This window comes from Aricia agestis, chromosome 4, assembly GCF_905147365.1.
Source record: "Aricia agestis chromosome 4, ilAriAges1.1, whole genome shotgun sequence".
NCBI lineage: Eukaryota > Metazoa > Arthropoda > Insecta > Lepidoptera > Lycaenidae > Aricia > Aricia agestis.
In genome coordinates, this window is record NC_056409.1 from 5,632,114 (window position 1) to 5,657,974 (window position 25,861).

A 25,861-nucleotide genomic window follows, 5' to 3' on the forward strand; every position below is an offset into this window, starting at 1 on the left:
CCTTTACGATGTGATTCGATATTTTTAAATTATCGATTAATTCTTGTTAGGTAACTTATCTACTATTGGCAATTATAATGTGTCACGCATATCATCATAAAAAGTAACAAACTATAACAATGAATTGACATGAGCCGACCAAATGACGCAGGTCCGTCAACTGCCTATGAATAAATTTATTCGATGGTATATCTGTACATCCCGATACTATACGGAGTGATTTTGTAATACAAGTATGCCACTAACGTTAGACGAAGTAAGCAGCGAGCTGCGCCATCTTGTCCTTGGGTTGCTTGTTGCGGTGTTTGTTGCCGCGCGCTCGCCCGCCGCGGCCGCGCGGGTTCGATCCGCGAGACGCTACCGCGCGGTGCTTCTCGACCTTAAATGCATATTATAAGATTTTATATTACAATATCAAATACTTCTAAACCTATGACATATTATTGACTAGCTGTTGCCCGCGACTTCGTCCGCGTGGACTTCAGTTTATAGCGCGCGATGTCAACAAAATTGGTGTCAAAAGCTTTTATAAAAAAAACCCTGGTACCCCTTAAATCAAAACAGCTGTGCAGTGTGCACATAATATTTCATTTTTTTAAATTAAACTTTATATTTTATGCCAAATTTTAAAGCTTATTTAGCCCCTCAATTACACAACTTTACCCATAAACTATTTATCATTGATAGGTTTAAGGTTACGTCACTGTATATAATATAAAGTACTGACTTATTAAATAACATAAAAAAGAAATAACAATCGAAAAAAATCGAAACTCAAATTCATAATGATACCACTTCTTATAGAAAGATGTTGGGCAAGCGTTAGCGCGATGTAAGAGACGCACGGCGCCATCTAGTATGAATTTTTGGAACTAACTTAATTTGAACAAATTTTCGTATTTTCACCCCCTTACCACCCTTTTTTCCAGTAAAAAAGTAGCCTATGTCCTTTCTCAGGCTTTAGACTATCTGTATGCAAAATTTCATTACAATCGGTTCGGTAGTTTTGGCGTGAAAGCGAGACAGACAGACAGACAGACAGACAGAGATACTTTCGCATTTATAATATTAGTATAGATTGATAACCTAAACCTATGATATATTAGGTGTGCTTACATAAGTACACTGTTGTGATAAAGTTAAGCTAAAAATCACCGTATGCGTTGGAACGCATACGGTGTTGTTTAGCTTCCTACAGGATATCGGCGAATGCCACGTCTACGTCTACGCAATGGTGGTCACGCAATAGTAGTAAATCAATTTTCTTCAAACGCACTGGCAGTACGTTTGAAGTGTCGAAACACTCCCATATTTTATTGTAAGATAGAATGATTTAAAAGCAAAAAGTAGCACGTAGTAGCTTGTATGCAGACGCATATATTTGTACGTAAGTGTATACGTCATTAACCAACACGATGAATTTTGGCTCGCAGCATAGACAGAGCGTAATATGCATCTAACGTAAAAGAAATGCTCATAGTAGCGACTATGTATGTAGTTGTGTACGTATACGCAAACTAGTGTGTGTATACGTGAACGCACACCACCTAGAACCAGTCCACACGGCGCGTTGTGTCGACGCAGCGTTATTACGAAGCAGTCTTAACGTCAACACCCCCTCCCGCTTCGTCTCGGGGGCTGCTGTACGTCATGTATGCACTGCGACGACGCAGTGCGCCGTGTCACCACAAACACCTAGGTCATTTGTATGTAAAACAACGCAACGGCAGCGCTGCGTCGACGCAACGCTATTGCAACGCCCCCGTGTGGACAGGCTCTAACCGTAACGTGTACGTCACTTACCAGCGCGCTGAAGCTGGGCTCGCAGTACAGGCAGGCGGTCATCTCGGTGAGCGCGGCGGGCAGACGCGTGCGCTCGGCGCGGTACTCCACGCTGACGAGCTGCGCGCCGCACGTGCCGCAAGCCGCCTCGCACACCGACACGCGCGACGCGTCCTCGAATATGTTGATTATCACGTCGCAACTGAAAACAGTTTTTTATCCTTTAGGGTTGATTCAGACCGCAACGCGACGAGGCGAGGCGAGGCGCGGCGCGGCATAATTTTGTATGGATTTGACAGATTTCAATTGCGTGAGACGTCTTGCGAACCTGCCAAATCCATATAAATTTAGAAATGCATCTACGCGTCGTGTTGCGGTTTGAATCAACCCTTGCTCTACGTAAGCTCAAAAAATGCGAAGCAGTCGCATCCGAATAACGCATAATACAACACACCTTATTCTGCAACATTACTTGTGACTACCGCACAGAGTAGGTAAGAGTAAATTTTTTCATTTAACATTTTATTGGTTTCATAAAATTTGCATATTTTTCGAAAGAGTTACATTACTATCTATCTACAATAATATGAACTGTAACTGAGAATTTAAACTTTTTAACATTAGACAAGATTTGTTTGTCGTTTCTGAAATACCAGATCTACTATAATAAAAAACTGTCTATCATAACACGACGTAATAAAGCTACCGAGTACTTACCGATTGCAGGCCAATTTCCACTTAGGCGCGGCGGGATCGAGTACCAATACACCATCGCACTCCACACACCCCGACACACCCGTGGAGTTGACGCCGTACGCGCATGTCGGATGCGTGCACGAGTTACAGCCGAAACCCTTCTTCATATCCCTGTAAAAAATAGTTTTATATCACTCAAACATAAAGCCCGCCCCTTACTAATTAAGATACAACGTTACGTAGCGTATAACTATTTAAGGTCGACAGGTTTTTTCCGTTGTATGACTTTTTTAATGTGATATACAAAAACCTGCATAATATGTTGTGTTGTTATTCGCTGTGTAAATATTTTTTCATTAAGGGAAAAATTGTATACGTTAAAGAACTTAATTGTTCAATGAAGTCAAAGCTGATGCTAGAAAAAATATTATTAGAATTACCATCCCTCCCATTTCTTGAGTTTAGAGACACAAAAAGGGGTTGCAGTCAACATACCTGAACGGCGGATGGTTGTAGCAGTAGGGGCAGAGCGGGTAGCTCTTGCCTTTAGACCCGGACGACCAGGACAGTAGCTCGAAGTCGTCGAGCGGGCACTTGAGCTCACGGTAGATGCGCACCGTGCCGTTCTGTGGTAACGTGTACGTGTCGTCGCAGTGCGAGCAGTGGAGACGAGCGGGCTTCGCCTGTAATAGAATACAGTGACGAGGTGATGCGTTTTAGCCACGCTTTTATTAGCTTGGGCTGTGTGTATGTAACGAAATATTTGAGCACAATTTTATCTATCTCCAGTAGTCTAATTAATTCAATACTTTGCATACGAGCCAATGACAATGCAATCATTTATGATTTTCTTTTAGTAATTAAAATGAGCGTGTTTTTTAGTTTTTTCAAGTACATAATATTATTAGTATTACATTTGAGATTGGAAGCCAAGGCGATCCGATACAATTTTTAAATTAGCTATTCAAAATTGGAACAGGCAGCTACAGGCAATCAATTCAGTAATAGGAATATACCAATAGGAAATAATCAGTTTTGAAAAGCTCATTTAAATTTAAACAAGTAATATCTGCGAAAAAACAGGTTGCGTTACTCAGATCCACTACATACCGCCATAAAGATAAGTAATGTAAATTGTTTTGTATGAAAAACTCAGCCAAAAAATCCCTATGTGAGCTCTGATTGGCCGATATTGCTGCGACGGCCTACCCATTGGCGACTATTACCACTAATATTTTATTGAACTTTACTTATTCGATATTTCTTTTATCGTATCTAGACTCACCTGAATATATCGCATATAACGTCGACACTTGCCACATCGCGACAGCGCTTTGCCACTAGTTTTGAGAGACGAGAAGCTGACTTCGAACAGTTGATCCATCGCCTCAATAGAGCGAACAAAGTACTGGAACTTGCGACGGAATATCTCGCCGGTATGCGCCAACACCGCGTGGAAGTCAGCCCGGCCCACCGCTATGAGATTCAACTGCTCTTCCACCGCCGAACGCATGGTCGGCAGAACTAGCTCGGGATCGATCTGTAAATGGATGATTGTCTTAAAGAAACAGGAAAAATAAGAACTTGACATATGTTTTAATTTTGTAAATTTTTAAATATATTTTATACCTGCTGCATGTGTTTATTGATGAAAACTTCTGTAATGCACAAAGCAAAAAAAATCTAAATTCCACGCAAGTGGTGGTGGTGTGTGCGTGTATTTGCGTGTATACATGCATGGGTATGTGTGCGTGTTCATGCGTGCGTTTGCAGTGTGTACGAACGTACGGTCGTGTGGGTGTATATTTTAAGGTTTATTTACCTTCTAATATCCGTTAACGAGCACGATATCCAAGCCAATGGACACGAGGCGACGGCCGGGCACCCGATGACGTAGATCAGCTGACAGATGTTGTTATGTGTGCGTGCGCGTTTGCGTGTCAGCGTACGTACGTTTCTACGTTAGTGCGTGTATGTGCGTGCGTATTTAATCACCTTCTGATATCCATGTACGAGTACAACGCCCAAGCTAGAGGGCACGAGGCGACGGCCGGGCACCCGATGACGTAGATCAGCTGACAGATGTTGTTATGTGTGCGTGCGCGTTTGCGTGTCAGCGTACGTACGTTTCTACGTTAGTGCGTGTATGTGCGTGCGTATTTAATCACCTTCTGATATCCATGTACGAGTACAACGCCCAAGCTAGAGGGCACGAGGCGACGGCCGGGCAACCGATGACGTAGATCAGCTGACAGATGTTGTTATGTGTGCGTGCGCGTTTCCGTGTCAGCGTACGTACGTTTCTACGTTAGTGCGTGTATGTGCGTGCGTATTTAATCACCTTCTGATATCCATGTACGAGTACAACGCCCAAGCTAGTGGGCACGAGGCGACGGCCGGGGCCCACGGTGACGTAGTTCCGTTGACAGATGTTATTGATGTGGACAGGTATGGACGCGTCAGTGCCAATACCGTGCTTCTCCATAAGAGTGATAACCTAAACAATACAAGTCAAACTGAGGAAATATTTTAAGAATTAAAAGCTTAGTAACAAAATATATTAAGGAAACAAAGAAATTGAATCCAAAATTAAATGCCTTAATACACAGAAATAATTTCAAGTTATCAGACAATCGCAATGTAATGGTCTTCGAAAAAGTGTAGTTAAGGTAGTAGTAAAACATTTACATTATGAATTGGTCTTCTTTATATGACAGGTTAAGTAGAGATATCAGACACATAGGTATAATATAGAGAATAGAGATACAGTTTAACTGTTAATTTGAGAGCTAGACAATAAGCAGCTTTAATAGAGATATAGTTCTATACTAACCTCAGACTCTGTAAGATAGTCAGGTGGGTTGGTCTGGCACTCGACTAGCCGATGGTCGTGAGCTCGCAGCACGTCGTCCACGTTTAGCACCGGGACAAACTCGTCTTTGCCGAACGCCTAGAGAGAGACGGATGCATATGTGAAAGGGAGATTATAACTGTTTATATATTATATTTTCACAGCTGTTGTCGAGATGTGGTGCTTGTAATAAAACTAAATATTATGTTGGTAATAAAATCAATGGTTTTTTGCATTCCCAAAATAACGTTTTAAATAATTTAAATTTTTAGAAACATTGTTAAACAGCCGTAGAAAAAAATATAACATTAAAACATTGTACAAAAGTTTTGTTACCGTAAAAAAATTAGGGTAGAAGTTTACAAATCCAAAATTTATATACCTGCCAATGCATGATCTCAGTGTAACCGGCGTCAATGAGCGTATTGCCTGTGTAGTAGAACGTTTCAGAGCCCACTTGGAAGGTGAGCGTGGTTGAGAGGTACTTGCAGTCGCGCGACAAAGTCGCAATAAAATGTCGCGTCACGTAGTCGTAGATACGCCACATGTCGCCTTCTAATTCCGCTTCGGCTGCAAAAGTACGAAGTCTTTGAAATAGGATACTTGACCTACTTTTTTTCTTCATTTATTTTCACCAAAAAAAACTAATATTTTAAACAGTAACCCATAAAAAGTTGATTGAAAAATATGCCTTTTATTTCTACTAGAAATATGCATTTGTTGAAATTCAATATAGGTTATATATTAGTATATAGGGTATATATTAGTAGCCTATTATTAGTAGGGATTAGGGACACATACCATTATAATACGGTTGCTTTTAAGCATTTGTATAATAGCCCACATTTTTTGTCGAATTATGAATGCAGTCTTGTTTTATATCATCTAAAGAACATGACTGCCTTCATAACTCAATACGTAATTTTTGTGGGATGTTACACAAATGCTCACAGCGTTCGTATTTAAGTTATTAATTTGGATATTATCTAATGCGTTAAGTTGGCCCTTTAGCTAAGACCTTTTCTTTATCGCTTCTTTATAGAATCGCCGATCAAAATGTATGAAATTTCAAATTTATGATTTGATGAAAATTGAAATTATCTATAATTGCATGAAGTTGATAAAAAATGCTATGCAATAGTTTTACCGCGGAAGTTCCCCGAGTGCCACACGTATTGGAGCGAAGTTCCTTATCGCGTGTTCGGCGTAAAGGAGGCTAGACAGAACGATATTTGACCTCGACATTTTTTATTAGTACCTGCATGGTAGGGGCAGAGGGCGTTGATAGTATTCCTGTGCGTCAACTAGATTGCGTTTTTTGAGAATAAAAAGCGACGCATTGTTAGTATTTCTGGGCGTCAATAGATGGCGTTTTTTTTAATATTATATTTATATTAATAAAGGAATCAAAAATTATTGTCCTAACATCCATTTACTTGCCTTTATTTGTGTTTAACACTTACATGCAGGCCGCAACGGCGTGATGGGAGGATGGTCACCAGCGTCATGGCCCTTCTTGGGCTTGTTAATACCATTGGCGATAATAGCGCGCACCTCCGCACCCCATTTCGATGAGTTCTGCTGCTGTCGCAGTGAACCTCTAAAATAGATGATATATTTATAAAATTTTCTATTTAAATAGATGTTACATGTTAACATTTTCTTTTTAAGTAGGTACTAGATGTTACATGTAAAATGTTGAGATATTCTAAGTAAAGTTCAAACAAATACTAGTATTAAATAGCTAACGCTTTATTTTTTTCATTGCTCTCACTAATAAAAATATCATATAAAAAATTACACCACATAATATACACTATAAAAATATCCTTGTCCTTTTTGGTTACTGGACTTTTTCAACATAATATAAGACAAAAATAGCACTATATAATAAATAGCTAAATTAGTTATTCAGTTTTAATTTTAAAGAATAACTATATTTACTTACATTAAATCAAAGTTTTCTGAATAGCTAGTTGTTTCTGTGCGAGGGTATGATATGTAACCTTGCGTATAAAGACGCTCAGCAATCTGGGGAACATTAGAAACTTTATTTGGTATTATATGGCATACATATAATCTGGATGAAATGGACTAAAATTGTATATTTTTTTTGTAACAATATAAAAAGAATTACGTGAGATTTGCCGAGACCAGGGGGGGTCTCGGCAAATCTCACATAATTCTTGGCCATGGTGTCTTGGCCATTTTGTTATTCGTCATGCTATGGGCTTTAAACTTAATATTATATAACTTTTCTGTTGTACTAACAGAGAAGTTGATTCCTATGCCAATCGGGGACCTAAGTAGTTTGGTCGCGTTACGTCAAACCCAGCTGACAGATCACAATTAACATTGAATTGACATATTCGACCAAATAACGTTGGTCTGTCAATTGCATAGGAATCAACTTCCTCGATGGTACTTAATAACTTTTATTTTAAAATATTATGTCAAATCGTTAAGAAGATTTTATATTCCAATTGGTCTAGTTTGTTTTTAAAGCAGTTCACTGAGGTCACCATTATAACACTTTCAGGAAGTCTTTCCACATTACATACATTCATTTACAAATCATACTTTACTGTCAATTTTAATATCTATATTTTTTAGAGTTCTCAGAAACATTTTTGTTTATTGATATTCTTAAGTAAAATTTATAATCAATAAAAATTGCAAAAACATACTTGCATAGCATGATGTGGTCCCATACCCAATCCAGCACTGGCCACTTTCATCAACTCCACTGTATTTAGCGCCACTGGACGAGGTTTAATTTTCTCTTTAGCCTGAATATGTGTAACACTGAAATACACAATCTATTTATTAAGGCGAGGATAAACCCCAATTTGTTATTCCGTGACTCCCGGTTTACCTAGTTCCAATATAATAACAAAGTGTTAAAAAATATGAGATATAAAGCACAATATTTAAAATACCTTAAACCATAAACATTTTAATAAAACGTAATACTTTGGCTGTAATTAATTTACAAACTCACCTCCGATAAAAATCTATTTCATCGAAATATAAGTATTAACTAGGATAATTATACATTTTATTTGAATAAATTGTTAGTAAATCTATATTAAAATTTCTTTAACCGAACAATTTTGTTTCTTAATGTTTATTTCCAAAGATATTTAAAAAAAACATGAAAAATAGACAAGATCCGCTTTATGCAAGAACAGTTTTATGCTAAGCTAAAATGAATCTTATTGCGATGCGTATACGCTTGGTCTTTGGTTGTGTGGTTATCGTTTTGGATTGAGATTAATCCCCGCCTTAATATGTGAGCCAAAAACTTTGTATCCTTTTTGACGAAAAATGGGGAAATGTAGGTGAATGAAATTTTGCACAGTTATAGTTTATATGTTGAAGGAGTGCATCAAGCTAATATTATTTTGAAATTATGCTTTTATCATACATTTTATTAACAAATAAATCATTACACACACTACAACACACACACTAGGAAAAATTACAGATTTTTGAGTGACAAGCCTATACATATGAATTGTACTCTTTTACTTATGGCTGAAGTCTGTTGACAACAATGTGACAAATTGAAAATGGATTATAGTTTTTTTATTAAATCTTAGAAACTATTGGACAATGCTTACACAGCTAGTCTGAGGTCAGCTGAGTCTCAAAGACAAGAGTTGAAAAAAATATGATAGGGTCAATATTTGTTTACAAAATATAGGTGGTAGTCCTAATGTTGTTGAAACTAAGGTCGAATTTCGACCATTGGGCGATCTCTAATTTTGTTAAAAAAACATCTTTACTATCATAACCACACACTAAATAAATAATAATTATTATTATTTATTTATGTATCATCAAAATTAAAAAAAAAAAAAAAAAAATTAATTACATTTATATAACTTACAGGTGAAATTAGTTAATACTTTTAAACTTTTTACTTTAGATATGGTAGCAAATGTTGAATACATAGTATTTTTATTAAGTAATTCAATCATCAAAACATGCTTACGTAGCTTCTTTTATTTCCTTGATACCAGCAAGGAACATATTTGCAATGTCTTTTTCAAAACTCCTTATTCTTTTCCATTCCAATGGCAATTCCCTTCCTTCAGAGGTTGAGGCTGTAACTCGCAGCACCCAATAGGTCTCCGGCTTGAATGTTTGGATTTCATCGTGACGTTGTACGCAAAACCCAAGAGTTGGTGTTTGACATGGACCATAGGATATCAAAGATGCGTCCAAATCTCCATATCTACCTACAATTAAGGAATGGTTGTTTCATTTTTAAATTAATGAAATGTTATTAATATACTATTTATTACTTACCTTGAAAATATTTTGTCTGGAAACGGGTGAATGCACAGCCAATACGTAAATCTAGTTCCTGACGTGCATCCACACTTCTTGACTCATTCTCATTTGGTCTTACTAGAGCGAGCATAGCAGCCTTGATGTCCTTATCTGTGATGGCAGAGAACCGAGCTCTGTATGTTACCAGTGGAGAAAACACATCTCCTTTCATATACGATTGGACACATGACATAACCTGAAATGTTTTTTATACTCGATAAACATTAAAAAGATATGATTATACTCAGGAAAGTTATTGTCTAGTATAAGTTGTTATTGTATGTCAAAATAATGAATTCAAAGTTTACACAAGATTAACACAGTAAAAACTCACTTCAAAACAAATGTTTTCTCCCTCCTTATCACAATCTAACCACAGTATGAGGTAATCACAGCCTCTGGATTCTTGAGCTAGAAATGCCGGTATTCTCAGTCTAGGCATAGCTTCCTTTTTCTCTGTAGGACAGCTAAACAGTTCCACAGGGTCCACCTTATCCCAGTTGTTGTATTTACCAGTGAAATCTAAGCTCATAACGTGTCCACACACAGATGTCATCTTAAACCGAACAGACTCATTTTTGAATGTTCCGTTCCATTCATGCACCGAGCAAGCGGAGTTAGAAGCTGGAAGTTTTGAATGTTATAATACCAGTACTTAAACTGTACAACTTGTGTTTTTAACACAATAAGTTTCAGGTGACAAACCTTTGTTAGTACTGCACTTCCCATTGCTTAATATATTGGCAAGATTTTGAGCTAAAGAAGGCTTTTCAGCCACCATCAACGCCGTTTTCATGGTGAACGAATGTTGATGTTTCTTTAGTGAAAAACTAAGGTGTAAAGTATTTAAAGGAAAACTTTAGCTATATTCGCTAGGTCGAAAGCATATCGTAGCACTTAAAAGCTATAAATTTAATCAAGTTTTAATAAAAATAAATGTAAGAAACAATTCAATTTCTAAATTGGCTGAAGTCTGAAATTGACATGTCAAGGGTGACAATTGACAACTGACATCATCAGCCGGTATCTTCTCCTTTTCCTTCTGACACATAAAAAAACTAAAGTATTTGCCTAATCATTATATTATTAGTTTGTATTCTCTATAATCTATTATTTATAGTCTGTGAAATTCACAATGGCCGTGATCATTGACAAATTGACATTTAGAACATTTGACAGTGCCCATTTCAGAGTTTAGCTAAAAAAAAGGTAAAAGAAAAATAACGATTTGCGATACATAACGCATTCAGCATTGATTAAATTTAACTTTTAAAAACAAGACCTTGAATATGTGTGATTACTAACATTGTTGTATTTATGTGAACCCCTGATTGTTCCATCTGCATAAAAAGTTGACCAATTTGGGACGGAATCATGGTAAGCCACAGCAGATAATTTGTTTATTTATATAATTATTGCTTGCGTAGTTAGCAATGTGTGAAAGTGTATTAATATGTTGTATTTGTTAAAGAATCAGGCCCGTGACAACATATTATGTCCGCCACCTCACCTCAGGGTTATTTTGCCCTCGTCTTTGGATATCGCGCCCCCGCCGTTTGTGGACATGAGTGAGTATTAGGAATTAGAATTGATTATTTCCATATTATGATTATGATATTAGGACCGTGCTTCCCGTTAAAATGAAACTTGTAACTATATCAGTACTGTCACTTACAAGTTACTTGTAAATACGGAATATCCCTGCAACCGCAATGATCCGATTATTCTAGTTTACCCAATTATACATCTCCTGCCTTGTTATTGCTTCTTAACTGCTCAGGATCCTTCAACAGAAACCGTAAATTTAAGTGTATTTTAAACATTTTGTAGTATTATATAGTAATAAAGCTAATAAAATTATGTTATAATATTAATACTTATTAGTTTGTTTTGTTAAAAGGCATAAACATAATGAACTAAAATTACTAAATTATGGTTTCTAAGGAGTTTTATTTGTAGTTTTCAAATAGATAATTGTTTTAACAGTAACAAACTGTTAAAACAATTATCTATTTGAAAACTTTTTCTACAAAGAAAATTAATTCTAGTTTAGCTGCTTTTCCTTTGAAACATTTCCTCTTATACATTTGTCACATACATAAATGATTAAATATGTTATCAACTCCCAAGCAGTTGAAATTCAATTGTGATAACAATAGAATAACAATAGATTACCAAGAATCCGCTATCGAGGGATTAGTAGTATAATTTGTAATGGGTACTAATGAGTCATCTACAATGTTGGGTGTTTCCATGAGAAACTTGTAAATTATTGTCACGGATAGGTGTCAGATATTGTATACATTATACAATTTATAAAAAAAGATATATGCGCATATTTATTTAATAAAATAGATCTACTTATCTTGTTTACTTATAATATGTATGTAGTAAAATCTGTTATAAAAACAGTTTCTGAGAGTAGCAAAGATTGATTTTTACAAATACATTTTAAAACTTGTCAAATACACACAGTGACCTTAAATTATATGCACCACATAATAAATCAATACTTATTTGTTTTGCTTAAAAGAGATACAGTATAGTACAATTCTGTTTATTCACTCCAACACATGTTTCCCATTATGTAGGTTGTGGTATTCTTATCAATTTCTGTTGATACTGTATGTAGCATACAATAATTTATTTATCTAACAGGCAAATTTTTATACATTGTTAACTTGTGATTATTTAAAGTGAATTTTTAATTTTCTTTCAGACAATTTACAAGATATACCTCCTCCACAAGCTGACTTCTCAGCGCCCCCTCCGTATGATGTGGCAGCTAACTCCAAGCTTCCCACATATGAAGAGGTGCAGAGAGAGAAACAAATGGAAGGAGAACTGCCTCCACCAGTATGTAATTCTTATAATCTACCAACACACAATTTCAACAGGTTATGATTACATCACATAAAATAACTTTATTTAACCCTTGTTAAAGACGATCTCTGTGGCTCAATGGTTAAAAGTGTGTGGGAGCTCAAGCCGGTCACGCTGCTGATGCAAGCTGTGGCAGGTTGTGGGTTCGAATCCCGCCGATGGAACAAAAAGTTTTCAATGTTACTAGGTCAAGGATGTGTATTAAATATGTGTAAGATATAATAAAAATCTTAAATATATGGATAATATAAAAGTATTAAATATATTTCTGTTGTCTGGTTATCTGGTACCTGTAACACAAGTCCTTCAGGTACTTAGCACGGGGCCAGACTAATGTGGTGTAAAGCGTCCATAGATATATTAACCCTAGTCCCTAATCAATATTATGCATTTGCATATAGAATATTTAAATAAGACAATCTCTATTCTCTGGTAATTGAGCAGTGAGAAATCCAAGAGGAGAGAGGAACAAGGGGCCTCGCGCCACGCCACGCGAAAGGTTTTTTTAACGATTATAGATTTTTGATAAGTACTTACTCAAATTTTTTATAAATAAAAGTTTGAGTATCAAAAAATTATTTCTACAAAATCTGTCCTCTTGCGTCATTCGCCAGGGGGCCTCGCAAAATATATCTTGCCACATCAAATTTAGGTCTTGCCCAGCCACTGATACTGATAGATTGAGTCTAGAATCAGTTGCAACTTGAGAGCATTGGTCAGATACCTGTATAATGCTGATACATTACAGATGCCGCCGCAGGCGCATCCGACAATAGCGGCGTTCGTCACAGTGGAGTCGGGTGACGTAACAGCTGAACAGCTTGATCCTGAAAACAGCCTGCTGGGCACTGACATCATGTTCTTGACTTCATTCTTTGGTAAGTTTATGTTTTTTTTTCATGGCCGTAACCTGTAAAACATTGAAATACCTATAATTATATTTTATAATACATTTTATGCATCATTTTAATATACTGCAGCAGGCAGCTGTAAAATTTTATTGCTAAAGGCGGGTATCGAGTTTAATGTCATTTATTAGTTTTTCCGCCACTTACAGAGCGATAAGTCTTCGTTTACATACGAGTATGTTTTTATCGCGAAGTCCGCGACAGTAACGACAGCGCTGAAAATAATTATCCTAAATAGAGCTGAGAATCGTTTGCCAATATTAACTTTGTTTTAAAAACGCGGTAAACTCAGTATCGATAACGTCTGACGGATATATAGACTTTATATTAAATCGCTAAGAAACTCCTTACTTTTTTTACTTTAAAATAGGGTTGCTGAAGATTCCTCTTCCACTTCCTCATAATGAGGAAGTTCCGCAATATTTTGGGTTCCTCTACCGTTACCGCATCCTTATAAATAAAAAAATCCTCTTCCGCTATCGCTTCCCCAAAATTTAAGAGGAATTTATGAGGAATTTCACTGCGCATGCGCGTCACGTATCCAATCATGGCAACGCACACGCCAGAGCGCGAGAATTGTATCATTCACTCTTTTTAGGGTTTCGTACCCAAAGGGTAAAAATGGGACTCTATTACTGAGACTTCGATGTCTGTCTGTCTGTACGTCTGTCTGTCTGTCTCCTTGTCTGTCTCCAGGCTGTATCTCAAGAACGGCTATAGCTAGCCTTCTGAAATTTTCACAGATTGTGTATTTTTGTGGCTGCTATAACAACAAATACTAAAAACAAAATTAAAATAATATTTAAGGGGGGCTCCCATACAACAAACTTGATTTTTTTGGCCTTTTTTGCTCGTAATCAATAATGGCAACAGTTACGCACTTGAAATTTTCACAAAGTCCTTAATTGTATGTGTACTTTAATGATTTATAATAATATTAAAATAAAATTAAAAAAATAAGGGGGGCTCACATAAAAAAAACACAATTTTTGACCTATTTTTTCTCTATATATAACGGTACGGAACCCTTCGTGCGCGAGTCCGACTCGCACTTGGCCGATTATTTTTGTGTGCGTGTGTTGCGTATGTTACTGAGCTCCTCCTTAACTGCTGGACCGATTTTGATGATTCTTTATTGTGTGTGTTTTGAGAATAGTTTAGATTCATAGTTTGGTCCACTGGAAAATGCCCTTTTAATTATTTTTTGTGTAACGTATGTACCTAGTTATGTACAGACCGGACAAAGGCTTTTGGTTTGGGTCCGTTAGTATTTATAATTTCCTATCATCCCATTCCTCATCCGCTTCCTCATCCGCATCCTCTTCCTCAAAAAATATCCTCTTCCTCATCCGCATCCTCTATATTTGCGCGTGACAATTCCTCTTCCTCCTCCTCTTCCTCATAATCACTTCCTCAACAACCCTACTTTAAAAAGGGGGATTTATACGGGTCGATTTCCGTCGTGCGGCTATCGACCTTCCCAAGTCACCTGAGGACGTCATATCGACTATCCGTTTACACTGGTGACTAAAATCGCATGGTACTCCTTTCCTTCAACACCGAAAAACCTTATGCGGCGGGGTAATCGCCTGGAACTGATCGTTTACACGGTCGATTTTAATCACTAGTCGCATGCTGTGGGCTTGCGACTGTAGTCATGACTGCGATCTAGCCTTATTGCCATAGACGGTAGATTTTTGCCGTGCGGCCAAAGTTGTGCGGTTTTAGACACCCGTGTAAACTCCCGATTAGTAAAGACATTGGGGGCACAATGACATTTGTTATCCACCATATTAACGTACACGTCTCATTCCAGTGGCGTTCCTATTCAACTGGATCGGGTTCCTGCTACTCATGTGCTTCTGTCACACGGTGGCGTCGCGGTACGGCGCGCTGGCCGGCTTCGGGTTGTCCCTGGCCAAGTGGACGCTCATCGTCAAACACTCCACCGACCTCGCCAGCCACGAGAACTCCTGGCTGTGGTGGCTGATCATGGCTTTTGGTAATTACAACTAGACTTATAAGTTACTAGTAACTAGACGTTCCGCGCCGATTCGCCCGCGTAAATTAGGAATTTCACAAACAAATTAGACCCACTAAAAATAACTTATGATCCTTCACGTGGACTACTTTTTATCTGTGCCAAATAAACAAAAAAAAATTGCTGTAGTAGTTCGTGAGATAAGCTCTTTTCATCAAATAATTTTCCCCGATTTTTTTTTCACATTTTCTTCTGTTCCTTCGCTCCTATTTAGACTTGGCGTTATAATATATTATAACCTAAACTATAGGTATAGGTAGCTCATTTATCGAGGAAGGCTATAGGCCCTTCTCGATAAATAAGCTATCTAACACTGAAAGAATTTTTCAAATCGGACCAGTAGTTCCTGAGATTAGCGCGTCCAAACAAACAAAGTAATCATAGTTGTAGTTTCATCAGGTTTTAAAACCTATACAAAAAAGTTAAGAATCAAATGAAATATGATTTCAGAGCAATCAGTAATTCGTCCATTGACCTACCATATCGCGATATCCTTTCTTATGCGATAGGAGTATCATAGCAATATTTTACTTAACAAGATTATCAGTGGTGACTGCTGAGTCAATGGAAGAATTTCTACATTTTATCTGGATTCTATTACTGCACCTTGCTTGTGACAAAAATACTTTTTTTACTTCACGTAGTGTGCTTATTATCGCTCGGCAAACCTGAGCCCTGATTCGACTCGGATTCGAAAACTTCATCGCATGACACCTAAATTCTCTAAAAGTTCCACCTAAATGCTCGCCGCGCTAGTCGTTGACCAATAAAGTTTCCGAATCCGTGTCGAACGGGAATTGTGAATCGCCCTGCTGGAAGGGAAATCGGAGTATATTGTGATCTGTCGGCTGGGTTTGACGTAACGCGACCAAACTACGTAGGTCCCCCATGTGCCTAGGAATCAACTTATCTGATGTGTTTTTTTTCATGAAATAAGGGGGCAAACGAGCAAACGGGTCACCTGATGGAAAGCAACTTCCGTCATGGACACTCGCAGCATCAGAAGGACTGCAAGTGCGTTGCCGGCCTTTTAAGAGGGAATAGGATAATGGGGGAGGGTAGGGAAGGGAAGGGAATAGGGGAGGTTAGGGAAGGGAATAGGGTAGGGGATTGGCCTCCGGTAAACTCACTTACTCGGCGAAACTTTACTCTAAATCGAGTAATAATTACTGTGTAGACCGCAAAACTGACAGCTCGAAGGCTCGCATCGAGCCGGCTCGATAGAAAAAATATATCGATTTAGAGTAAAATTATCGAGCAATGCTGAATGTGTGGACGAAAGCTCGAGCCGTAGTTTTTACTCTACGTGATTGCTCGATCGAGCGAAACCGTATGTGAGCATCAAGTATTTACTAAACGATGCAATGTATTACAGGTATACTAATCTGCGTGCGTGCAGTGATCCAATACCTGAACATCAAACGCGGCTGGCGTCTACTTTCGGGCACCGCTCAAGAGAGACTACTATTCTTCTATTGAACACTTAGCTACTTTGTAAGTGCACTATTCATGTTATAGCCTGATCAGGAAAAATACGGAACGTCATTAGTCTACTATCTCTAAAAGTTCCAATTTTACGATTGACGTTAATCTAGTGTTTACGTTACGTTTCTTAGTACGTCATTCTCTGTAAGAATGAAAGAGATCGCGAGGTATTTAATCAAAGGTTATGTCATATGTGGTAAATTGGAACTTAACCAATCACAATTATTTGTAGTGTTGCATCATTTTCTCTTTTCCTCATCCGGCTTTATTTAAGTTGAAGAAATTTTATGTGATGTATAGCTGTAATTCTATCCGTAACTATTGTTTAATAGTATTGTATAGTATATACAATATGCATAGATGTAGATTGATTAGATATTGTTGGGTTGATCGTTGTAGAATATAAAGTTTATTTCGGACAATGTAGTGGTGACAGATTAATATATTATGGCTTAAACTTTTGCCCTTTTGAAAAAAACATTAGGTAAGTTTTTTTATTAATAAGGGGGTGCGACCGGCTTCCGACATTGGTCGTGTTTGTCTGTCGTGACTCGTGTCTATAGAAAAACGAATATTTCCGAGAAACATTAGATATTGGCTTTAATGTTTTATCTTCATATTTATAATTTGAAGGTATAAAAAACAAACGTTTCGCAGAATATCCTTGTAAGGTCCAATTTTGCTAGTCTTGCCTATTGCTCGATCGATATTTCGACAATTAGATGCCCCTGAATCATCCACAACGGAAGCAAAATTACTTATTGTCAAAATATCGACATGCCTTCTCTTTATAATACAAACGACAGATATGACATTATATTCATTTGCAAATTGGCCTAACTACAACCTTAAAAATTAGCTTTTCTATTCCTACACTGCTCAACTAAGTTGAATACATTTATGCAATAAGCAATTCTTTGATAGTTACAATCTCAGATTAACTTTGCTTCTAAGGATGTAAAGGGCTATCTTAAGTGTAGTACTAACGAAATATACATTCCTAGTCTACTATGTTTTTAGTATTATTTCTAATTATTGCACTTTAAACTATTCACATTAAAGAGTGATGAATGTATTATTGATGAAGACCAAATATAATTTATTATTTAATTTCGATACATGTATCTATTTAATAATATAATGTTCAAAATGCTTAAAATCATTTTTGCCAAAAGTGTAATGAAGTTTTTACTTTAGTAAAGAATTGATAAGCATCATTATTTATTCTAAAAGAAAAATTGGGAGTTTGGATCCTATAGTACAGAAGCATAGGAAGGTGAAATAACACAAGTCCTACACTGTCGTTTTCAATTCTAGTGTTAGTTCCCATAGCGATAGATTATGCTTTTCTTTGCACCGTCAATGTGTAGTTGTTACGTCCAAAACATTTTAAACGTAGTGCAATAATATACTTGTAAGGATCTGACCCCCTAGTACAACTTGTACTGTACAAGGACAATTTGAATAAGCACGATGCGACACGATATGGGACGGTAGAGCGAGACTAGGTACCAGTGGGTATCTAAATCCTAATTATAGTTTAGATCAGGGATCACCAAATGGCGGACCGCGGTCCGCATCCAGACAGCCGACCCATGGTGTGCGGACCAAGCATTTTCGAAGATGAACTTCGATGAATTGCTTTATAGGCACAGTGGGTACTCCTTGGTACCCATTTGTTTGAAATATGGTATGTATATTTATAATGATCGTGTCGCGTTGTCTAATTCAATTGAGCTATGGGGTATTGTAGTTGTAATAATAAAATATGTTTTATTACTTAATATTTGTCACATAACTATGCTATGACGTGAAAAAACAACGACATAAGTTTAAGACTTTAGTCGCATAGATATTTCATACATACCAATAACCATCTTATAACACATTGTCAAGGGGGTGTGAGAGTCGCAACTTTTTCGCAAGCTACCTCAAGTGACAATAGGGAATTGTACAGTCTGTCAAGAAAGTGAAGAAATTAAAAAGTGGCAACATCGTAGTGTCATCCCTTTCAAATCAATCTAAGAAAAAAAGGATGACACTACGATGTTGCTACTTGTTAATTTCTTCACTTTCTTGACGGACTATACGCAAAGAGACAAAGGTCGAAGCAGAGGACGCTACTATAATCCGACATGTTGCACACGTCAGAATAATATCAAAATATTGTCAGAAACATTGTCAAACGTCAAACAAAACTTTTTGTTTACTGTCTATGCTGGTGCTGCCAGCAGTAATATATCGCATTAAATTTTAAAAGACGGTGGCACTAGGATCAATATTGTCCACGTGGCAAAAATCATTGAATACTTTTTTCTTAGGTATGAACAACTTTGAAGCTGTAAAAATCTTTTTTAATCGTTATTCGCAATCACATGATATTTTATATTCTGAATTGATGTTATAAATTATTGTAATCTGTATTTTAAAGCTATGGTAAAAATAATGATCTGTATCGTCAAATTCTTGAACAGTTATGCGTAGAACCAAAAAATGATGGTATTATTATGTTTATCGTTAATATTGTAATATAAATGTGTGTTGACATTGGGGAGTTTATTTTTGCACAAAAGAGTGGCTTAGTTGACAAGTTGAAAATTTAACACATACAAACAAATATTTAAATATTACTCCCTATTACGCAGCGTAAAATTATCCAAGATTCGCTCTCTCTGTCTGTTATGCGACGTTTTCAAAACGTCAGACAGAGACAAACGGATCTTGTTTAATTATTCGCTGTGTTAATATTTTTTAGAAAGGGGATATAAAAATAATATTAAAAGTTAGCCATTGCAGATTACCGCAGTAGAAACTATAGAATTATAGTTATCACAATAATGTAAAAAAGTTAATATATAATTTAGGTCAGCTATATTTGACCCATTTTAGGTTAAGTTTAGCTTTGTATACTGGTCAATAGATTGATATTTAAGCGAAATTTAACTTAATTTAAGCAATTTTGTAATATAATTTGCAACTTTTGTTTAGATAAAACAGCTCAAAATTTACTTAAAACGTGCTATGCAAAAAATTCTGTACAAATCACATCAAAAGTCGTTTACTATAGTTTTTTATTCATTTCTAATTTCTGTTATTAAGCAACTTTTAGGTGAGTAAAAAAACGTTTAAGATTTTAAATATTATAACTATTTATATTATAAAATAATTATAAATTATTAATAATATATTTTATTTCTTGGGAAGAACTTAGTGATATGTTACTTCTAAATGTATAAGATTACTTTATTTATAATATAAATGTGAATAAATTATATTTCGCCTTTTCATTCCCTTTCCCTTATTAACTGTAATATTTTTGTAATCCACATTGAGAGTATTTGGAAAAATATTTAAATTTGATTCTTAGAAAAACTCTTCTACCAGCTTAGCATATTAGGTATATCTAATACCTAAATATTATGATTAAAAGTTGTTATTACAATTTAATTGAAAAAATGGCCGATAACTGAAACTAAATTTGTACAATTTGAGCGCGAGTGGAAGAAAATAATGCCATGGGTCAATTTATGTTAAGTGCTCTGCGACTGAACTTTAGTAAAAAAAATCACAGCAGAAAAGTTTGCTTGACGTTTTAAATAAGTATAGATAAAGTAATTTGGTGCGGGTTGCACCAACTTACTTTATCTATAACTGCAACTTTAACTATAACTTTAACTACAATGCAAAATGTCAAATCTTGGTTAAAGTTAAAAATGGACGCCATCAAGACGCCATATTTAACCATAACCATAGAGCTCGACAAGGCTTTAAATGCACGTGGCGAAAAAAGGAACTAACGCTGTCATCATACAAAAACGCCATTTTTGACAGCTGTTCTCCTTTACCAGCAGCGCCCCCGCCCACGTTCTTATAAAGCCTTGTCGGACCAGCAACGTCTTCTGTCAATTTCTGTGGTCAATGTTAAGGTTAAAGTTAAATTAGCCTTAACTATAAACGTAACATTGACCATAACTTTAACTTTAACCACGCCTCTGGTGCAACCCAACCTAAGCCTTTCTAAGCTACGTCAACCAAGTTTCCATACAAAACACATAGCTCATTCCGTACCCAAAGGGTAAAAACGGGACCCTATTACTGAGACTTCTATGTCATTCCGTCTGTCTGTCCGTTTGTCTCCAGGTTGTAACTCAAGAACCGCTATAGCTAGACTTCTGAAATTTTTACAGATTGCTGAGTATAACAACAAATACTAAAAATAAAATAAATATAATTTTCTATTGGATCTATTTTGATATGTCATATGACTAAACAAAATTAAAATAATAATTAATAAATACTTAATAAGTATTTAAAAAAAAAACTAAAAAACGCGCTTTCTTTTTCAACAATTTTAACAAAATATTACATTGTCATTGGCTCCGAATACGTATTCAAAGTTTCGAAGTAATTAGACTACTGGATAGAGGTAAAACTCGTGCTCAAAGATTCCGATTTTCGTTACATACAGCCCAAGCATATAAAGCGTGCTAAAAAGGTATCTAGCCAAGCTAAATACTTCAGTCGTACGTTACATATTCTATTATCGGAAGAACACTTCATCTCCAAAATTACCACTTGCACCGGTAAACTGGTGAACACCGGTTCCTACGTGTTTCACCCGGTAATGCTAGCCAAAACCTGCGTATTCGTCACGTGGGACTATAAAAAATATTTAAAACAGCCTCTCTAAAAAATATATACATACCACAGTTTACAACATAATTCCAACTACGTTGAGCACTTAAGTAAATCAGCAGTACGAAAAAACCTTAAACGCTTAATATAGAAGAATTTTTTCAATGCCACCAGACTCGAGCGGGCAGTGTCTTGCCAATAACGGAGCGGGGTTGACGCGTCCGCAACCCCATTTTGTGAATATTCCGAGAAATCGCGACCCGTAAGTCTAAGTGCCCTTATGAAGGAAAAATCGTGGTTCGAAACTCCCAGCGTCCAGGATAGTAATTTTTACACGATAATAGGTAAGATTTTATTGCCTATTTTGGGTGGAACAAAACTAAACAGCATACTTGGCAAACGACCAATTATCACTTTAAGTTAAAGTATCGAAGAGACCAAAATATTTAAGTTTCTACCAGTGTAAATTGTAAGTTGAAATTCCAAAAGCTATTAAATTATTATTAAAATTAGTCTAGAAAATATTTCAGAAATTTAAAAGGCATTGAAATAATATAATTATCATAATATTATATTGCAATAGTTATTTTGAATTTTTAGACCACTGAATAGAATACTTTAAACATGCAAACTTTAGAACGATTTGTTTTTTCTCTCGTAAGTTAACGCTTTTAAATGCTTGCTCAGATTTAACCAGCTGATTCGGCGGTTACTGCTTATAGTGTGAGGCGTTGGAATCCCGCCAAATAGTCTAGCCTTAGCCTTCCTGGGTCACAAGTATTGTGTAATCGTTAAAAACTATTTCCTGACAACATTATTTTGTTACTAGAATCAGCCGTAGCTAGCAAATCTTTTTAATTTTGGCTTCCATAATAACGAATTTTGTCATAATATCGTTAAATATACAGTACTAGAATAAGCAGTATAATTTAGCACAAAATTTTACTTCAAAAGCATACTTATTTGTAAATTGTACCCCATTTTGTAGTTGATTTTGGACACACAACTCACATAGTCCAATCATAAAGAGCTAAAAATTCAGGAATACACAACTTTCTTCTATTAAAAGTCAGTTATAATGTCGCTTTACAGAATTTTCTCATTATCATAATGGCTTTGATTTTAGTATGCAATTTCGGAGTCTACGGCGTAGCCGGCGTGCACGGAACACGCTACGCCGTAGCACGTCTACGAAAGTGCTACGAACACTATTTCATTACTTTCCGTTGATCCTACTAATTCCTATCCTACTAATATTATAAAGGCGAAAGTTTGTTTGGATGTATGGATGTGTGGATGTATGGATGTTTGTTACTCTTTCACGCAAAAACTACAGAATAGCACATAGGCTACAATTTTAACCGACTTTCAAAATGGGGGAGGTGTTATGTTCGTTTTCTTATATTCAACGATTACTCCGCCGTTTGTTAACCGATTTTCAAAATTTTTCTTTTGGTATATAGGGTATCATCCCAATTTGGTATTATATTCACAAAAATGGTGATCTGATGAGGAATCCATAAGTAATCGAGGGAACTCCTCAAAACTTATAGGGAAACATGTGGTGACTTCGGTTTCGTGAGAAGTATTCTAAGCATATGCTACCAACAAGTAAGATTTTGCACCCAGATATACCTGGTATACCGTGGTTCGGAAGGTGCTGAGAGAACTCCTGATTCTTTATAGATACAAGTTTGGGAGTTTCGGCGTTGTTTTAAGAACGGAAAGCATATGCTACTATGCAAATTACATTCATCATCATCATCACTACCATATTATACCATTTCATAGTCTTTTAGATCGAGACTCGAGTTTGTCAAGTGATAATTAAAAAAAATCTATACCTACCTAATATTATAAACCTGAAGATTTACTTTAGGTCCGATTTAAAAACTTATCTCAGTGTTAGATAGATCATTTATCGAGTAAGACTATATGCTATATTATATTATCAGTTATCACGCTAAGACTAATACGACCGAAGAAACTCAGGAAAATGTGGGAAAAACGGGAGAAATATTTTTTATGGGAAAATGTACGGTTTCTGTAAAATTCCTAATTTACGCGGGCGAAGCCGCGCGGGACATCTAGTTCTTGAAATAATTTAATAGAATAATGTGTTTTACAGTACAAATCAATTTTATATAATATAATCTTATATATAAAAATAGATTTTCAAATGTGTTAGTCGCGCTAAAAATCGAAAACGGCTGAACAGATTGGGCTGATTTTAGTCTTAAAATATTCGTAGAAGTCCAGGGACACGAAGTTCACCGGGACAGCTTGTATCTTTATAAGACAAAACACGATTTTGTTTTATTTTTAGTCATTATAACAAAAATTTCTAAGTACATGAAATTAGTAGAACTTCGTTTGTGTAATCACTAGTGATGTGTTGTATATTTTATTTATCGAATTTTTTTACTGGTGCAGTGAATATCCTTAATGAAGCTAGATTATAACTAATATTTTTACCCGGCTGTGCAAAACCGGAGGGTCATGCATTTCGAGTTTTTGTATGTATGTTTGTAATTAGATATTATTATCATTCAATTTTATTAGGTATTAAGTACTTAATAAAAATATTTCTTAGCCATGAGAGGTAACACGAGTAAAATAATATAGTTGTCGGGATATTTTTAATCATCTATAGTCCAAGTCACAAAGCAAGTTACAATTTTTTTAAACGCTTATACTATTCCACTGCTAGACAAAGGCCTCCTCCAAGGTCTACTGTCTCGTTCTAACGCCACCGCAGGCCAGCCTGGCTTGTAGGCATCCAGTTCACCTCGCCATCTTTTTCGAGGTCGTCAACGGCGGTGACGTACGTCTCCTGGTATCCACTATGTGGTGATGTTTGCCCAACAGTCAGATGCATGCGACTATTAAAATTGGGACTGGGTAACTGGGGTTACCCAGTGCCACTTTAACTTGGCAGCATGTTTATTATTATGGATTAATTTCATTTCCTTATACATCAAACTTTGACCATACTTAATTTCTGGATTATATTTGAAATCTATTAAATATATCGAATGGAACGATATTGTTGTGGATAATATTTTGACCGCCAATTTTGGCGGTGAGGTACCGTATCGAGGATCTGTAAAATTTTGTGACTTATTTCGTGACTTTGTCTATAATTATTTCCTGATCATGTTATAAGTATAAAGTTAATATACCTAGCGGAATAGAGAAACAAAGGCCTGAGCAAGAGAGATGTCACTATCAGTAACACTGCGTGGTAAAAAGAGACGTGTGATACATGACAGCAGCACACTTTTTTTGACGTCCAGTCGGCATTTAATCTCATGGACATCATGTTCAATCATGCGCTAGTGTCAGTGTATACGTACATATATTTTTACACACAGATGAAACCAATTTCGGTTTCGTTTGACAGCTCGAGATTGTTGCTCTATTCCGCTAGGTATATTAACTTTATGGTTATAAGGCGCCGCTGAGCTGAGGGCGTCGACTTGACGCTTTCATTTAATGGACCCCATAAACTTTAATAACACATCAACTCATTGCTTCTCATGCCGACTTCATTTGCGTCTATTAGTACTGTCGCGTTTGTAATAAACTTGCTAAAAGGTGCTTCCAAGTTCAGGACTAAATGCCAGCAATATATTAACTATACAGGGTGTTACTAAACTAAGTGATAATACTTTAGGGTGTGCAGCGCTGATAGACCAATTTTTTTTCACTTTTGTGCCCCAGCGTCACGAGTTTCCCCTTGTATTATCTACAAGGAATACATAAACATAAAACATTACACACCCTAAAGTATTATCGCACAGTTTTGTTACACTCTGTATAATAATAATAACACACCATGTAATAAGTAGATATGTATATTCAAAAATTATAAAGTATAATAAGTAGCCCGCGATTCTGTTGCGTCAAAATGTTATTTATTTACTAAAGTTTATCGCACGGGAGTCTTACATATTTCCTATGTCTATTCCCAGAAATCAAAGCATGTCCATTTTTTTTTTTTTATGAAATAAGGGGGCAAACGAGCAAACGGGTCACCTGATGGAAAGCAACTTCCGTCGCCCATGGACACTCGCAGCATCAGAAGAGCTGCAAGTGCGTTGCCGGCCTTTTAAGGGGAATAGGGTAATACGGGATGGTAGGGAAGGGAAGGGAAGGGAATAGTTGAGGGTAGGGAAGGGAATAGTCCATACCAAATTTCAGCAAAATCGGTTCTTTGGTTAAGGCGTGAAGAGGTAACAG

General features: G+C 36.4%; 3 protein-coding genes across 4 annotated transcripts in view; 2 read left to right on the forward strand and 1 right to left on the reverse strand.

Annotated features, from left to right (window-relative positions):
- Window positions 1–123: 123 nt before the first annotated feature.
- On the reverse strand, window positions 124–25,276 carry LOC121726530 (DNA topoisomerase 3-beta-1). Of its 2 annotated transcripts, XM_042113927.1 has the most exons (17): window positions 25,273–25,276; window positions 22,225–22,235; window positions 10,373–10,484; window positions 10,002–10,291; window positions 9,644–9,863; window positions 9,327–9,573; window positions 8,017–8,134; window positions 7,278–7,360; window positions 6,793–6,929; window positions 5,712–5,899; window positions 5,312–5,428; window positions 4,820–4,975; window positions 3,764–4,018; window positions 2,974–3,161; window positions 2,500–2,649; window positions 1,804–1,984; window positions 124–379 (listed from the first exon to the last, which is right to left on the reverse strand). In XM_042113927.1, the coding sequence occupies exons 3-17, from the start codon at window positions 10,461–10,463 to the stop codon at window positions 248–250; spliced, it is 2,553 nt and encodes an 850-aa protein (XP_041969861.1). In that variant the 5' UTR covers window positions 10,464–10,484; window positions 22,225–22,235; window positions 25,273–25,276; the 3' UTR covers window positions 124–247. The 2 variants fall into 2 exon arrangements, with proteins under 2 accessions (XP_041969861.1, XP_041969860.1); XM_042113926.1 differs by lacking the exons at window positions 22,225–22,235; window positions 25,273–25,276 and having other exon boundaries at window positions 10,373–10,617.
- Window positions 10,855–17,604, forward strand: LOC121726546 (NEDD4 family-interacting protein 1). Its single transcript, XM_042113950.1, has 6 exons — window positions 10,855–11,044; window positions 11,139–11,235; window positions 12,387–12,523; window positions 13,299–13,428; window positions 15,275–15,460; window positions 16,875–17,604. Exons 1-6 carry the CDS (start codon window positions 11,042–11,044, stop codon window positions 16,976–16,978), a joined length of 657 nt encoding a protein of 218 aa, XP_041969884.1. The 5' UTR covers window positions 10,855–11,041; the 3' UTR covers window positions 16,979–17,604.
- The window catches only part of LOC121726529 (multidrug resistance protein homolog 49), a 34,799-nt gene continuing 30,679 nt past the window's right edge, over window positions 21,742–25,861 (forward strand). The window contains exon 1 of the mRNA XM_042113925.1: window positions 21,742–21,963. The gene's annotated coding sequence lies outside the window, so the exon portion shown is untranslated. The remainder of the gene's footprint in view (window positions 21,964–25,861) is intronic.